Here is a 14,669-nt window from a genome sequence, read left to right as displayed (position 1 = left end):
GGGTGGAGGCTGGCAGGTACCGGCAAATGCATTCAGAGATATTAACGCAAATTCCAGTAGTGATGTTTGGTTCCTCTGGCTCTGTAAAACCCAGTGTGTACAGAAAAAGAAAGTTCATTAATATCTTTCAACAGCCTCTTGGTTGATGTGCAAAGCCTTGCTTGGCAGCTCTCAGTTCCATTTCCCTATGACTAATTTAATCGGCCTTAAAATATATCACCAAGTACTTATCTGCAGCATGTCTCCCACCAAGGCCCAGGGTCCGTGCTCCATTGCTGTTTTCCCTGACCTTCTAATAAACCGCTTATGGTTGGTGGCATAGATGGGCCTTTTCAGACATAGTTGAACTGTGTCCTGGCAATGTGTACCAAAGACACGCTCAAGGCTTGAAGACTGTTTCGGGACATGGTTAGTATCCAATTCTCATTACAAAAATTGGAACTGTGCTGTCACTCAGTCCTTTAGCATGGCTAAAGTTGTCATCCTGACAGGGCTTTAATGGTTTCTTCGAATGCTGTTACAGCCTCAGAAATGTAGTTCTGAAGAAACCAGTCCAGCGCTGTCTGCAGACTGAGATTTGGTGCCTCTTTAGCCCCCTCCTCATGTTTTAAACATGATCTTCTTCTATGACAAGGTGACCTGCTTAGCAGATGAAGGAAAGGCTGTGGATGTCTTCTACCTAGACTTTAGTAAAGCCTTTGACACTGTTTCCCACAGCATTCTCCTGGAGAAACTGCTCATGGCTTGGATGGGCATACTCTTTGCTGGGTAAAAAACTGGCTGGACGGCTGAGCCCAGAGAGTTGTGGTGAATGGAGTTTACTCCAGTTGGCAGCCAGTCACAAGTGGTGTCCCCCAAGGCTCAGTATTGGGGCCAGTTCTGTTTAGTATCTTTATCAACGATCTGGATGAAGGGATCGAGTGCACCCTCAGTAAGTTTGCAGATGACACCAAGTTGGGCAGGAGTGTTGATCTGCTTTGGGGTAGGAAGGCTCTACAGAGGGACCTGGACAGGCTGGATCGATGGGCCAAGGCCAACTGTATGAGGTTCAACAAGGCCAAGTGCAAGGTCCTGCACTTGGGCCACAGCAACCCCATGCAGCGCTACAGGCTTGGGGAAGAGTGGCTGGAAAGCTGCCCGGTGGAAAAGGACCTGGGGGTGTTGGTCGACAGCCGGCTGAACGTGAGCCAGCAGTGTGACCAGGTGGTCAAGAAGGCCAGTAGCATCCTGGCTTGTATCAGAAATAGTGTGGCCAGCAGGACTAGGGCAGTGATCATCCCCCTGTACTCGGCACTGGTGTGGCCGCACCTCGAATACTGTGTTCAGTTTTGGGTCCTTCACTCCAAGAAAGACATTGAGGGGCTGGAGCGTGTCCAGAGAAGGGCAACGGAGCTGGGGAAGGGTCTGGAGCACAAGGCTGATGGGGAGCGGCTGAGGGACCTGGGGTTGTTTAGCCTGGAGAAAAGGAGGCTGAGGGGAGACCTTATCGCTCTCTACAACTACCTGAAAGGAGGCTGTAGCGAGGTGGGGGTCGGTCTCTTCTCCCAACCAACAAGCCATAGGACAAGAGGAGATGGGCTCAAGTTGTGCCAGGGGAGGTTTAGATTGGATATTAGGAAAAATTTCTTAACCAAAAGGGTTGTCAAGCATTGGACCAGGCTGCCCAGGGAAGTGGTGGAGTCCCCATCCCTGGAGGTATTTAAAAGACGTTTGGGTGAGGTGCTTAGGGACATGGTGTAGTGGTGGACTTGGCAGTGTTAGGTTTACGGTTAGACTTGATGATCTTAAAGGTCTTTTCCAACCTATACGATTCTATGATCCTCCACAAAGGTGCCTTTACGCGGCTTCCTGCTGGAGATGGAGGTTTGGACACTGCTCTCTGCCTTGCTCAGCAGTAAGGAGCTTTTGACCCTGTGAATTGCGGAGGACTCTCTTAGAGCAGTGGTTTTTACTGCTAGTGTTTGATCCAACCATAAAAAGTCTTCAAGAAATAACCTCCACCTCGCTGGCATCACAGTGAGGTAGGAGATGCAGAAACGAAAATAAACACCTAATTTTGGTTAAATGCTGTGTAAGCTGGCAGAGCCCTGCAGCTGTATTGGCAGTATCCCCAAAATGACCCTCCTAGGCACCAGCTTTGTTAACCATTAGCAATATAACAAACTGCAGCACAGGAATTAGAAGACTTTCTTAGGAACCAGGGAACTGAGGATTGGAAACAGCAAAAAAAGAGAGCTAGGCTACAGTCACTTCAGTGACAGGCTTTCCATTATTTCAGATTCCCACCTCTGTCCTGTCCCTGTGAGCACTGAAAGTATGTGATGCTTTGAAACACCAGCACTTGGCTTCAAACTAGACCTGGGACCTAGACCTTGCCAGGGCAATCAGACCTTTTCAGAGCAACCATTTGCACCAATACAGTTATTTTTCTTGATGGTGTCATGCAGTCAGGTCTCACACACTTCACTTTTGAACTTCCCATTGATGCTCATTCTCCAGCAGGGAACACAGCCAAAGATGTTTGATTTCAATTTCACATCAAGTCTGTGCACATCTGGAATTATTGTTGTGGTTGTCTGCGGTACAAATTTGCACGCAGGGCTCCAGCCTCCCCACAGCCCATGCCCAGATTTTCAGCAGAGCCTCTCTAAACTTTTGCAAATCTTTACAAGAAAGCCTTTGGCTTCTGAGTCTTAGAGCAAGCATTTCACACAGCTCTGAGCCCTGGGCATCAACTGACAGCAAAGAATTTGCTCCTCAGAAAAATCTGCCTACAGGAGAGTTAGGGCTTCACAGCTTTTCTTTTTTTGCTTTTTTTTCTGCGAAGTGCCCCATTTCCCAGTGAATTACCTGAGCTACCCGTTTCTTGTCATTTTAGATTGACACCGTATGAGTGGTACAGCCCCCATCCCTGCTCACAAGGCAGATGCAATCTTCTTGTGAATCAGTACTCTCTCGGCAACAGCTTGTGGTTTCCAGTCGGGGGATTCATGCAGCAAGGCTCCACCATTGCCCCCCAAGCATTATCCACGCGCTGTGTCAGTGGAGTCTGGTAAGGAGGTCAGCCCTCCTCTTAAGGAAGGCTTCTCTGTGGGTCTTTTCTGGGCAGAAGCAGATGGAGAGGCGGAGGGTGGGGATGGAGGTCAGATTCAGTCCATGGGGAAATCTCAGGTCACCGTCTTCACTTCCCCTTTCCCTAGGTGGGCGTTCACCTTGATCATCATCTCCTCCTACACGGCCAATCTGGCAGCCTTCCTCACCGTGCAGCGGATGGACGTCCCCATCGAATCCGTAGATGACCTGGCTGACCAGACAGCCATCGAGTACGGCACCATTCACGGTGGCTCCAGCATGACCTTCTTCCAAGTAAACCCCATTCTTTTGCTAACTGGGGCAGGGGGTGCAGAGGGCACCCTTTAATCAGATTGGGATGTCACCCTAGCCTGTCATGCCTGTTTCATTCCAGTTTCTGGCACGGAGGGGACCTTTCGAGAGGTCTGGCTGCTTGGTTGCACAGGACTGGGCTAGATCCACAGTAGGTGATGATGGGATGAATGGTGGGGAGGCACGGCGGAGGACAGGGAAGGCAGGATTTTTTAACACAGCAGCTGGCGTGCTCTTGGGATGCTGGAGGACTAGGGTCAGGACATCTGTGCTGGACCCTGGAGGAGCAGACTTTCCTGCCTGGACTTAGAAAGCAACTTAACGCTTGGAGTGTCACCATGTGGGTGGGAAAATGGTACACATCCCTGTGTCACAGTGATGAAATAACACCGTCTTCAGCAGATGAGCATTTGCAGTCAAATTTCCATGGGTCTCTATGCGGTTTTGATATGATCTTAGCTTTTACATGAGAGTCCCTCAGCTTGGGTAAGCAAAGAAATGTTTGCAAACACTAGGTAGGCTAGCATATGTAAAAGTGCTGGAGTCTGTATGTGGCCAGTGACACTGAAAACAAATAAGTCAAGTGTATGCAAACTTATGCATGCCATTTAGTCCAATTTAATTTTTCTCTTCCCTGCTCTATTCGGAAGGGAAATAAATGAGTGAATCTTTTCTGCCGTGCTCTGAATGCACAAAGAACTGCTTGAGGATTATTTATTTATTAGTTGCTGAAATTCTGAGAGGAGAGAAAGCTTTTCTCACTTTTTTCCCCTCTCTGAGTCTGAACTGAATTGGGAAGCCTGAGAAAGCTCTTGAGTGAGCCTGAACTTGAGACCTACCATGATAAATTGACCATTGACTTAAGGAAGAAATTTTTTACGATGAGGGTGGTGAAACACTGCAGCAGGTTGCCCACAGAGGTGGTAGATGCCCCATCCCTGGAAACATTCAAGGTCAGACTGGACGGGGCTCTGAGCAACCTGATCCAGTTGAAGATGTCCCTGCTCATTGCAGGGGGGTTGGAGGTCATCTAGACCTTTAAAGGTCCCGTCCAACCCAAACCATTCTATGATTCTATCTAAATGAGCTGAACAAAGCCCAAGTGTCTAAGGTGGTTGTATATGAGGCACTCAGTTCTTTTCAGGAAGGCTTTCAAGTTTAAAATCCTGACTGTGGCTCTGCACTGCCTGGCCGGTGCTGGAGTTGCTGGTATCGGAGAAGAAATTAGCAAAAGGTGTTCTTGTACCATGTTCTTGTACTATGTTGGGGTCCATTTGCCTCTGGTGTAACAATGGTGGGTCAAACGCAGTGATGGATTAACGAGGCATGGCTGAGGCTATCATCATCGCCCCTCAGCTCCTGACTGCATGAGACGCGTGTCTGCTGCTGAAGCACCTTGCCTTGTAACCTGTCCTGGCAGCAGTTTCCCCTGACACTAACACGCAGGATTAAGGTTTAAAAGTGCAGTGAATCAGGAACAAACACACACCCTGTTTGTCTGTCCCTTGCCCAAGTGACCGCACCCAGAGGACAGGGCTGGACAGACGAGGACAGTAACTAGGTCAGCAGCAGATTTCCTGAGGCTCTCCAGCATTGCTCAGCAGCCACAGAAAATGAGCCCTTGAAAGTGTGAGGGCAGGGGGTGCCTGGCAGCACGCCGCGTGCCTGCTGCGGTGGCCGGGAGTGGAGGGGAGGTGGTGTAAGGGATTCTGTGGGCTGCAGAAATGCAAGGGTGAAGGGAAAGGGGCAAATTCAGAATCTCTTGATGTAGACCAGAGTGTGTTTATCTTCAGTCTTTGTGCAAGCAGGTTTCACTCTTTGCTCAGCATGGGCAAGAGAGATTAACCGTAGTCAGCTTTTCTCCCAATCAAACCAAGGTAGGTTCAACCACCAGCAAAGCCTGAGGATTTGAGGCTGGTTGAGCTTTAGTTTACTGCAGTCAATGAAAAGACTCCAGTTCTCTTAAGCAGGTACTCTGATTTGCCTTATGAGGGGGTGAACCAAAATCCAGATTCAGGGACCAACAAACTCCAAAGAGCTTTGGCTCTGTCCCCAGCTCTCAGCGCCCTTCCGAAGGTGATGGTGTCTGGCTCTGACACTGGTGAACTGTTAAGCACAAGGTTACAGTGACAGACAATAGGGTGTGAGCTGTACAGGGAGCATTCGGTAGTTTAAATCAGCCACACATGAGCTATTTCTTTTGGCTTTTTTTGTGTGTTTTTGATATACTGTTACAGAAACTGCGTCTTTTTCTAAAATTGAATTTATGCAAAGAGCTTTGCTGGAACCTATTGGAATTAGGTATGCACCTCATGCCCAGCTTTGCCAACAAAGTCTCAAATCCACCAAGATATTTGGGCTTCTAAATCTCATTGGAATAAATGGAGGTTAGGCATCTAAATCCTTTTTGAATCTGGCACCAAATCTGCTTTGACTCCTTTCCCCATTGTGGCCTTTTCATACTGGCGTCTAATTTGGGGTTTATGTTACAGCAAGATGCTCCCACCTTAGCTGCACTTGCCTCCTTTCTCCTGCAGAACTCCCGCTACCAGACGTACCAGCGGATGTGGAACTACATGTACTCCAAGCAGCCAAGCGTCTTTGTGAAGAGCACGGAGGAAGGGATTGCGCGCGTGCTGAACTCCAATTACGCCTTCCTGCTGGAGTCCACCATGAACGAGTATTATCGTCAGCGCAATTGCAACCTCACGCAGGTCGGGGGCCTTCTGGACACCAAGGGCTACGGGATTGGCATGCCCGTCGGTAGGCAGTGAAGAAAAATTCTAGTCCTTCTCAGCTGTCGGCAGAGGACCGGAGCATTTGAAAGGCTGAACCGGCTCTAAAGCCAATGTCACGTTTCACAGCTCTGCCCAGGGTCATTTTTTATCTCAGGAGGAAAATCCAATACATTGCAGTTGCCCAAGGTGCATGCTTAGAGCCAGATGTACGAGACCCTGCTCTGGTCCAGAGCCACGTGACACGCGACTGCGGCTCTTTAAATAATTCATGTGAAAGATGTTTCAAAATTGCTGCTTATTTTCTGCATATATGCTCTTTGCTGACTGTTTCCCTTTTGAACCAGTGTTTTTGAATCATTTTGTGCTCCTTGTTTTATCTCAGAAGTGCTGTAATAGTAATGCTGTTGCAACTCTTGTAGTTTTTAGCACAAGTTTCTTAACAGCTGGTGGTTCTTAAAACTCCAGGACAGAGAATTGGGCAATTCAGTGACTATCTCAGCTAATAATCGGGTTTAACAAATGTAGGGTTTTTGTCTTTCAAATACGAGAGCTAGCAAGAGAACATCATCTCCCAGGGCAGCACAGAAAAAGGATGTAGTAGTTGTTATTCCAAGCGATCGACTGATCTTTTGGCCAGTCTTGCAGGCTCGGGAAGCCTTGTTCCTGACCTTTAAGCACCTGCACTTAGCAATACGAAGTTAAGGTGAATTACGTAAGAACCGTCACACAAATAGTCACTATAGTTTAGCTAACATGCGTAAGCTTGTAAAGTCACAGTAACCTGATCGTGAGTACAAATCCTTACTTTCAGGACTAAATTTGTTCTGACATTGTCTTGTTAAACAGTGAAACTGTAGCAGATAAGAAGAGCAGAAAGCTGCTCGCTGGGACAATAGTGCAGAGTTACCAGGAGAACTGCAGTCTTTCCCACGGCCCTTCTTCTGGATCTCTGGTAGCAGACATCGTGAAGACTACAGCAGACCTCGGTGCTGAGTGCAGGAGCGAGCTTCCTCTACCGTGAACATTTGGGCTTGTGTGTAGGTTGAGCTTGCTGCTGTTGCAGTGCAGCAGTTTGAGGGAAGGAGTGTTAGAGCAAGGTTGACGTTGGAGGCAGAATGACAGGAGAGGGACCTCGGTGGTCTGGAGGAGCAGCGGTGTGACACTGAACTACCTGTTTAGACCCCACCGGTGAAGCCAATACTCCTCCTCGTAATGGACCTCTTTAAATGGCCTGTGTGGGTCTTGGTGGACAGACGAAATTACCATCTGCAAATGACATTAACCAGTTGACGGTCCCAGCAGGGAGGCTGCAGGTTTCAAGGGCTCACAGGGACTGAAGTCCTTTCCAAACCGTTCACAGATGAGTTTTTGTAGTTGGGCACACTGGCAGGGCATCGTGGCGGGAAGGAAGGCTGGTTGAGGCAGTGCCTTACCACATACCTCTTGGTGTTGCAGGCTCTGTGTTTCGCGATGAGTTTGACCTGGCCATTCTCCAGTTGCAAGAGAACAACCGCCTGGAAATCCTGAAGCGGAAGTGGTGGGAAGGAGGCAAGTGCCCCAAAGAGGAGGACCACAGAGCCAAAGGTAACCCACGCCACTCTCCGGTAGCGTGCTGAAGGGACCAGGCATTAGAAGCATCCTTGTCAGCAGTGCAAGGATGAACGTCCATCTGCACATGAGTGCTGCCAGGTTTTCTGCCTGAGAATTACTTTTTCCCCTTCTTCTGACCTGAGATTCCTTCCTTCACAATTCAAGGAGAAAGCCAAACAGCTCTGCTGTGCCTCATGCTGTGTTTTTTTTGCCTGGGGCAAAGATAGCGGGAACAACCAAATGACAAATTTTGGAGGCATATGGAGGGTAAATTAGCTTCTAATGAATGTCTGCAGCATTACATGGGAAAATGGATGGCTAAAGGGATCAGACCAAAATCCTGGGTTCCTTCAAGGGAGATGGATCTCCACCACAGGCTCGTTGGTTAATGGCTCCAAGTGAAAGCGCTTTTTAAACAGCCAAGGGAAGGGACACAGGGACTTTATTAGTACATCTGTAAACTGAGGAGCAAATTTTTTTGGGTAATGCTATGCAAATTGCCATAAAAGCTACCACATTAGGCTGATATCCCAGTGTGAGAGCAGTTGCCAGCTTAACGCAGTTGCTGCATTTTTTAGTTTTGGCAGTCACCCTTTCCTCAGCAAGCATTTTCTGGGAGGCCAGCAGGTCCACCAGTTGAAAGGACAGTCTTCTGACCTTTCTGAGCACAGAGACGGAGAGCCAAGCCGGGTCCATGGTAGCTCTTTTGTTTTCCTGACGTTGCAGCAGGCGTAGGTGTGTGTGTCTGTGCAGTTCATGAGCTAGGCTGGGTGAGACCCCGCGGGGACTGCGAGCCGGTGCTCCCTGCTTGGCAGTGCTGCACTGCAGGCAGCCCGGGCTGTTAGTCTGGAGGCAGAAGGTGTTTGCCCGGTGTAAGACATCAGGCCTCAGGGCAAGGCAATAAGCTATTAAAGAAGCTACTTTTGAAGCTGAGCAGGCACATGGGAGCCTTTTGCACAGCCGTGGACTGTGCAAAAAGCAACTCTGAAGTGGAATCTAGTCTGTGGGCTGTTTTGAGATGGCTTTGGAAGGGGGCGGCTGGGAAGCAGGCTCATGGGCCGTTTCTGGCACTACCTGGCACGCTCTGTGACCCTGGACAAGTTTTTCTGCTGTTTTAGGACTGTCGTGGTTTAGCGTCAGTCGGCAACTGAGCACCACCCAGCTGCTCGCTCACCTTCCCCCCCGGTGGGATGGGGGAGAGAATCGGAAGAGCAAAAGTAAGAAAACTCGTGGGTTGAGATAAGAACAGTTTGGTAATTGGAAAAAAAAAAATTGTAATGAAAAAGAAAACAACAAGAGAGCAAGAGAGGAACAAAACCCAGGAATAAAAACAAGTGATGCAACTGCTCACCACTCGCTGACCGATCCCAGCCCGTCCCCGAGCAGCCATCGCTGCGCCCCGGCCAACTCCCCCCAGTTTCTATACTGGGCATGACGCCAAATGGTATGGAATAGCCCTGCGGTCAGTTTGGGTCAGCTGTCCCAGCTGTGCCCCCTCCCAGCTTCTTGTGCACCCGGCAGAGCATGGGAAGCTGAAAAGCCCTTGACTAGTGTGAACACTACTTAGGAACAACTGAAACATCAGCGTGTTATCAACATTATTCTCATACTAAGTCAAAACACAGCACTATACCAACTACTAGGAAGAAAATTAACTCTATCCCAGCTGAAACCAGGACAGTGCCCTCTGTCACGGCTCACTTTCTCAGTTTGGGAAATGAGGGAGGCTGTAGCTTGCTGGTATGTGTATATGGAGGAAGGAAATACCTTGGGAGCTTGGGAATGGGTGTCTAAGGTGGCACCGAGGTAGAATGATAGAAGGATGTAGAGAGAGGTACTGGCTCTAAATTCAAATCTGAGAGCTGCTGAAAGGAGAGTATGGTCTTTATCTTGGGTCTAAACTGTGATTATGGGCTATGTTTTCTGCCCTGCAATTGCTGTCTTAGTGGAAACATCTCTGCAAAGGGCTGATTTACAGAGTCACTAGATTGCTCCGGAGGCAATGCCAAAAGAATGACGGAGGAGGAGGGAGAAATGTGACCTCCTAAGTTTTAGAACAAAACAGGTCAGCGATTTACAAGGATTTTGGTGAGATTTTATGTCTAAAAGCCACGCAGAGATTAAGTCAATAAATCATTGATTCTTACACTTTGATTTAATGCTACAGAGGGGAGAGGAAGATTTTTATAGATGTTCTTGTTGAGTAATGGCCTCGTACAGTCACCTCGGTGCAAAGCACTGCATGCTTCTTAGTAATCAATCCAATCAGGGGCCCAGTCCACTTGAGACCCAAAACCAACAAGCACAGGAGAGAAGAGCTGTTTCTCAGACAGCGTTTGCTGAGGCTGGCGCTGCTCCCTGGCTCCTCTCACAGTCCCGTTCTGCAGGGCCGGGTGGAGGCACAGGCTGCAGTTCTGGGGATGGGGGTTGTGGTGGGAAGCCTCAGCACATGGAAAGCTCAGGCCAGGCTCTTGAGGGTGGATTTTCCTTCCAGCTGGTGAGCTTTCTGGAGTGCAAGCTGTGTAGGACAGGGTGGCAGCTGCCATGCGTGCGGTTTAGTCCCTCCCCTACGTGAAGCTGTCTGCATGTGCAGCATATGGCCCGAGGTGGCTGAATGGCTCCCACGATCAGTAGAGGTGGTAGTCATCCTGTTGTAAGCGATTTGTCCAGGGGAGGTGAGATGAGTCGCCCCAGGGATGGGGCTGTTTCCTCCTCGTGGGCCAGGGGGTGCTGGGCGGAGAGCAGCCAACCCGTAACCAGGTACCCCTGGGTGGCAGGGACCCCATTCGGTCACCGTATAGTGCGAAACAGTGTTGGGTCCTGGTCTTGTTTGGAACCTCTCCTTGATACTGCAATACAAGCAGCTGTAATCATTTTTCATCAGCACTTTGTAATGCAATCAAAGGAGCTTTTCTTGGTGCCAGCTTTCTTCAAAGCCCTTTCTTGTCGTCTTCATCTCTGCTTCTTTAACAACGTTGCTCATCTTCCTTTGCGAAGTTCAAAGCAACTAGAGCTGGGTGAATAATTTGCAGGGATTAATGTGCCCGATTGATCTCTCATTTTTTTCTCCTGTTTTCAGTTTGTCCACAAATTGCTTTGTACTTCCCTCCAATGTACTTGATGTTTATCTGCAAAATCATCGTTTCTGAGAACGCATCTTCGATCGTGCAGTTATTGCAAGTCATTCAGTTTGCCATCTGAGTCATGCAGTTAGCTATTAATAGGACAGTGCTGGCTATGTGTTTTTGGTCCCTGGCTGGGTATATGCAATGCCAACTAAACAGCAAAGAGTTGGGATTTCTGTACAGCGATGCTTGCAATTTATGTTGTGTGGGCCTCTTCCACAGCATTGTCTCTTCTGCTTTATTTTAGGCCTGGGAATGGAGAATATTGGTGGCATCTTCGTGGTTCTCATCTGTGGCTTAATCGTAGCAATTTTTATGGCAATGCTGGAATTTTTGTGGAGCCTTCGGCACTCTGAACAGTCAGAGGTAGGACCTGAAAGTGTCCTGAGGGGATAGTGTGTGTTTATTGCTATCTGCCGGGTGCTCAGCAGTGCAGTGCTCTGGAGCAAGTAATGCACCCAGGCTGAGATGAGCATTCCTAGCAATGAGCCCTCAAACACACAAGAAGGCTGGGCGCACTGGGCAGGGTCTAAAATGCACAAGCTTCTCATGCACTCCTACTAAGATCGAGGCTGTAGGGATGCTCCAAGGGCTTTTGAAGGGATCAAGGATGTGTACAGTGTCCAGGTACCTTTCCTGGAGACGGGATCACCTGAGGATTTCTACCTGCAATAGGTTTGGGTCTCGTGTTGATTTGGGGATCCAGAACACAGGAGGGTCTCTGTCAAGAGGCAGAATCCGTTGGGCTAAATCAAGCGTAAATGTCTGAGCATTGATGTCAAAAGCCAGTGGCCAGATTAACGACCAAGTCCATAACACTTTGGCATCAGAATCCAGAGCAGACGCAACGCTGCTGGGCTCACAGCTTACTTAGGTGAGCAGTATGTCTCGGGTCTGCCTTCCAGGTGTCGGTGTGCCAAGAAATGGTGACGGAGCTGCGCAACATCATTCTCTGCAAGGACAGTTTCCACCCTCATCGGAGGCGAGGGGGAATGATACGGACTCGCCCCGTTATCCCAGAGGAACGCCGAGCCCGCAGCACAACCACGCTCAGCAACGGGAAGCTGTGCAGTGGGGGCGAGCCAGATCCCCTGGCACAAAGACTGGCACAAGAAGCCGCCCTGGTCGCCCGAGGGTGCACGCACATCCGGGTGTGCCCCGAGTGCCGCAGGTTTCAGGGCCTCCGGGCACGGCCGTCTGCGGGCTCGCCCGCGCAGAGCGAAGAGAGCTTGGAGTGGGAGAAGACCACCAACAGCAGCGAGCCCGAGTAACGCTGGGGCAGGGGGTGTTGGGGTGGGCCAAGAGGGTCCTGTTCCATTTTACAGAACATGGACTTGTACAATGTCAACTCGTTTTTAAATTAAAAGCAGTTACCCAGCTTCTCCAGAGCAAGACGGACCTTTGGGCTGACGCGCAGGCTTGGCCAGAGGGTTGGCTTTGGTTTCGGCGTCCAAGAGGACGCGCGTCTCGCTGAAGCCTGACGCAGCAGGAGCGAGGTCCTCCGGCTGGCCTGTCTCCAGCAGTTGTCTCCGTGCCACCGCGCGGCTCCGAGGCGGGAAGGAGGGATGTGGTGGGTAACTGGTGTGGCAGATATTGCCCACCCAGGGGCAAGAGCGGTTCTTGGAACTTCTCCACCCCAGGCCAGGAGAAAGGACGCTGGCACCGTCTCCCCATCACGTAGACTTACCGGGGGATGTTCTCAAAGGGCGGGGGGAGGGTCTTTTTATTTGACGTGGATAAGGGACGGGAAGGGAGGAGTCATTATTTCGTTTTGGTTTATTTTGGGTACGTCAGGACCTAGTCTCCAAGGCACCAGGTTTCAGGTGCTGAACTCTTCTTCCTTTTCAGAGCGTGGCAGGTGGACTGAGGGAGGAAGGGAAGGATGGGATGGGACACGCTCCCTGTGAGAAGCAGCATTTGCCGGAAGTCCCTCTGAGGAGTTGTTAAAATACATATCTATAAAAAAATATATATATACACATAGATATATATATATTAAAATGCCAAAAACCAACCAACAAACACAGTGAACTCAAAGAGGCCTTGAAACGCCTGGAATTTCAGGGGTTCTGTGTCTTTTGTTTAGTTCTGGGGTTATCTTTTGCTTTTTTTCCTTTCTGTTTTTGGGATGCGGGTGGGGAGCCTTTTGAGGAAGGTGAGGTGGGAGCCGGCGAGAGGGGGAGTGCTGGGGGAGGCTGCCCTTTCCCACCAGTGGAGGGAGGTGGTATTTGCTGCCCACCATCGCTCCCCAAAGTGTCCGCAGCCCGTGCTCTGCACGCTCCCGAACAAGTGACTCTGAGCTCTGCCCCAGGCTCGCGAGCTCCCCTTGTCCATGACCCACAGAGCACCCTCAGCTTCGAGGGTGACTTACAGCCCGTGTCTAGCAGCGACGATGCCTCGCAGCATTTGAGAAAACCATTAGCCCGGGGTCTGATGTAAGGAAAATATTTACTTCCCTAGCAACAGCAGCAGCTCACCCTCTGCTTGGTACAGACGTGGGTTTTACATTGACGAGTTTAATTTTCTGATTGAAAAATAAATTCTATGCAATTTCTGATTGTAAAAGGAAAGAGATGAGAATGGAGAGGGGCAGGGGAGATAAAGCCTTGAGTGAAGGTACATCCTGTTCTTGAATTGTTTTCTTTTCTTTTTGTCTTGAATGTACTGAAATAAAAGATGTCCTTGTATAATCACGCTTTTTTTTCCTCTTTCCTTCCCTGTCCACGCTCACAAAAGTCATGAGACAGTTCAAGGCCCGTCTGCTCAGGGAGAAACCCAGCAACTCCCCAGCTGAAAGGGAAGAGGTGCTTTGGCTGTTGCAGGTCTCTGCTGCCTGAGTGTGTCCGCACCCATGGTGTTGCCGTTATCTGTAGCTGCATGGAAATGGGAGGAAAAAAAGAAAAGGCCAAAAAAAGTAAGCCCAAGATACATGGTGGTAAGGGGGGAAAGAACCCATAACTAACAGCAGTGCAGTCTGTCCAGGTGGCCCAGGTTTCCATGCGATGCAGACCACGGCAGTTGCAGCTCCCAGACCTACTGGCTGGAGCCCAGTTGACCAGGGGCTGAGGGTTAGGTAGAATGGGTCAAATCCATCGCGTTATCGCGGACAGGAGCCTGCCTCCAGCAGATGTTTCTGAGGAGAATGTGCAGGGAACGGGATGCGATGCCATGGTGATGGGCACATTAGGGTTGTTGCGTTGTTTCCAGCAGCTTGTGAAAAGAAGCATCTGCCACACAGCGACAGTAAAACCTGCACGCTCGGAGAGTGCTTGTGCAACAAGGAGGAGAGGATTTAGAGGTTGTTATGCAGGATGTCATACGAGATGTTCATAAAGGTCCTTTCTGGTCTCCGTATCTGTAAATCTGCGGGATATTACCCTCTCCCTGACTAAAAAGAGCAGTGAAGGTGTGAGCATGAGATGAGGTAAGGCTTCGCCAGAGACCGGGAATCCGGTGCCATGGGATCAGAGGGGCAGATCCTCTGCTGAGGTAAGTCAGCAAAACATCCATCCCTGCACTCTGCAAGGAGCCAGGCTTGGGCTTTCAAAGTCCTGACAGCAACACTAGAGACATCTGAGTGTGTCTGTGTTGTGTTTAAAGGCCGACATGTTTTTACGAGCAGCAGAATATATTCATCAAAAAGAAGCTGCTTTTTAAAATTTATTTACAGATTAGCAGAAGGAAAGGCTCCATGAATCATTTATCAGACCTGATGTTTTTTCACCTCTTCACCGCAGTGAATAAAGAGGAATCTTGACAGAGCCAGACATTATTCCTCTGCTTCTCCAAAGATCTTGCAGTCATCTGCTCAGACAGAGGATGTCAGGGAAAA

General features: G+C 49.5%; 1 protein-coding gene across 2 annotated transcripts in view; it reads left to right on the top strand.

Moving 5' to 3' along the window:
• Positions 1-13,638, top strand: part of GRIK4 (glutamate ionotropic receptor kainate type subunit 4) — a 142,163-nt gene extending 128,525 nt beyond the window's left edge. The window contains exons 14-20 of one of the 2 annotated variants that reach the window (XM_072884468.1): positions 2,879-3,052; positions 3,201-3,366; positions 5,922-6,147; positions 7,578-7,706; positions 11,085-11,203; positions 11,743-12,104; positions 13,574-13,638. In XM_072884468.1, the coding sequence (XP_072740569.1) occupies positions 2,879-3,052; positions 3,201-3,366; positions 5,922-6,147; positions 7,578-7,706; positions 11,085-11,203; positions 11,743-12,104; positions 13,574-13,631 (1,234 nt within the window). In that variant the 3' untranslated portion in view covers positions 13,632-13,638. Of the gene's footprint in view, positions 1-2,878; positions 3,053-3,200; positions 3,367-5,921; positions 6,148-7,577; positions 7,707-11,084; positions 11,204-11,742; positions 12,105-13,573 lie in introns of those variants that run through there. The other variant, XR_012045900.1, reaches the window with a different exon arrangement.
• Positions 13,639-14,669: the final 1,031 nt, after the last annotated feature.

The sequence above is a fragment of the Ciconia boyciana genome, chromosome 20 (genome assembly GCF_034638445.1).
Source record: "Ciconia boyciana chromosome 20, ASM3463844v1, whole genome shotgun sequence".
NCBI classification, from domain to species: domain Eukaryota; kingdom Metazoa; phylum Chordata; class Aves; order Ciconiiformes; family Ciconiidae; genus Ciconia; species Ciconia boyciana.
This window is presented reverse-complemented; position numbering and strand designations above follow the sequence as displayed.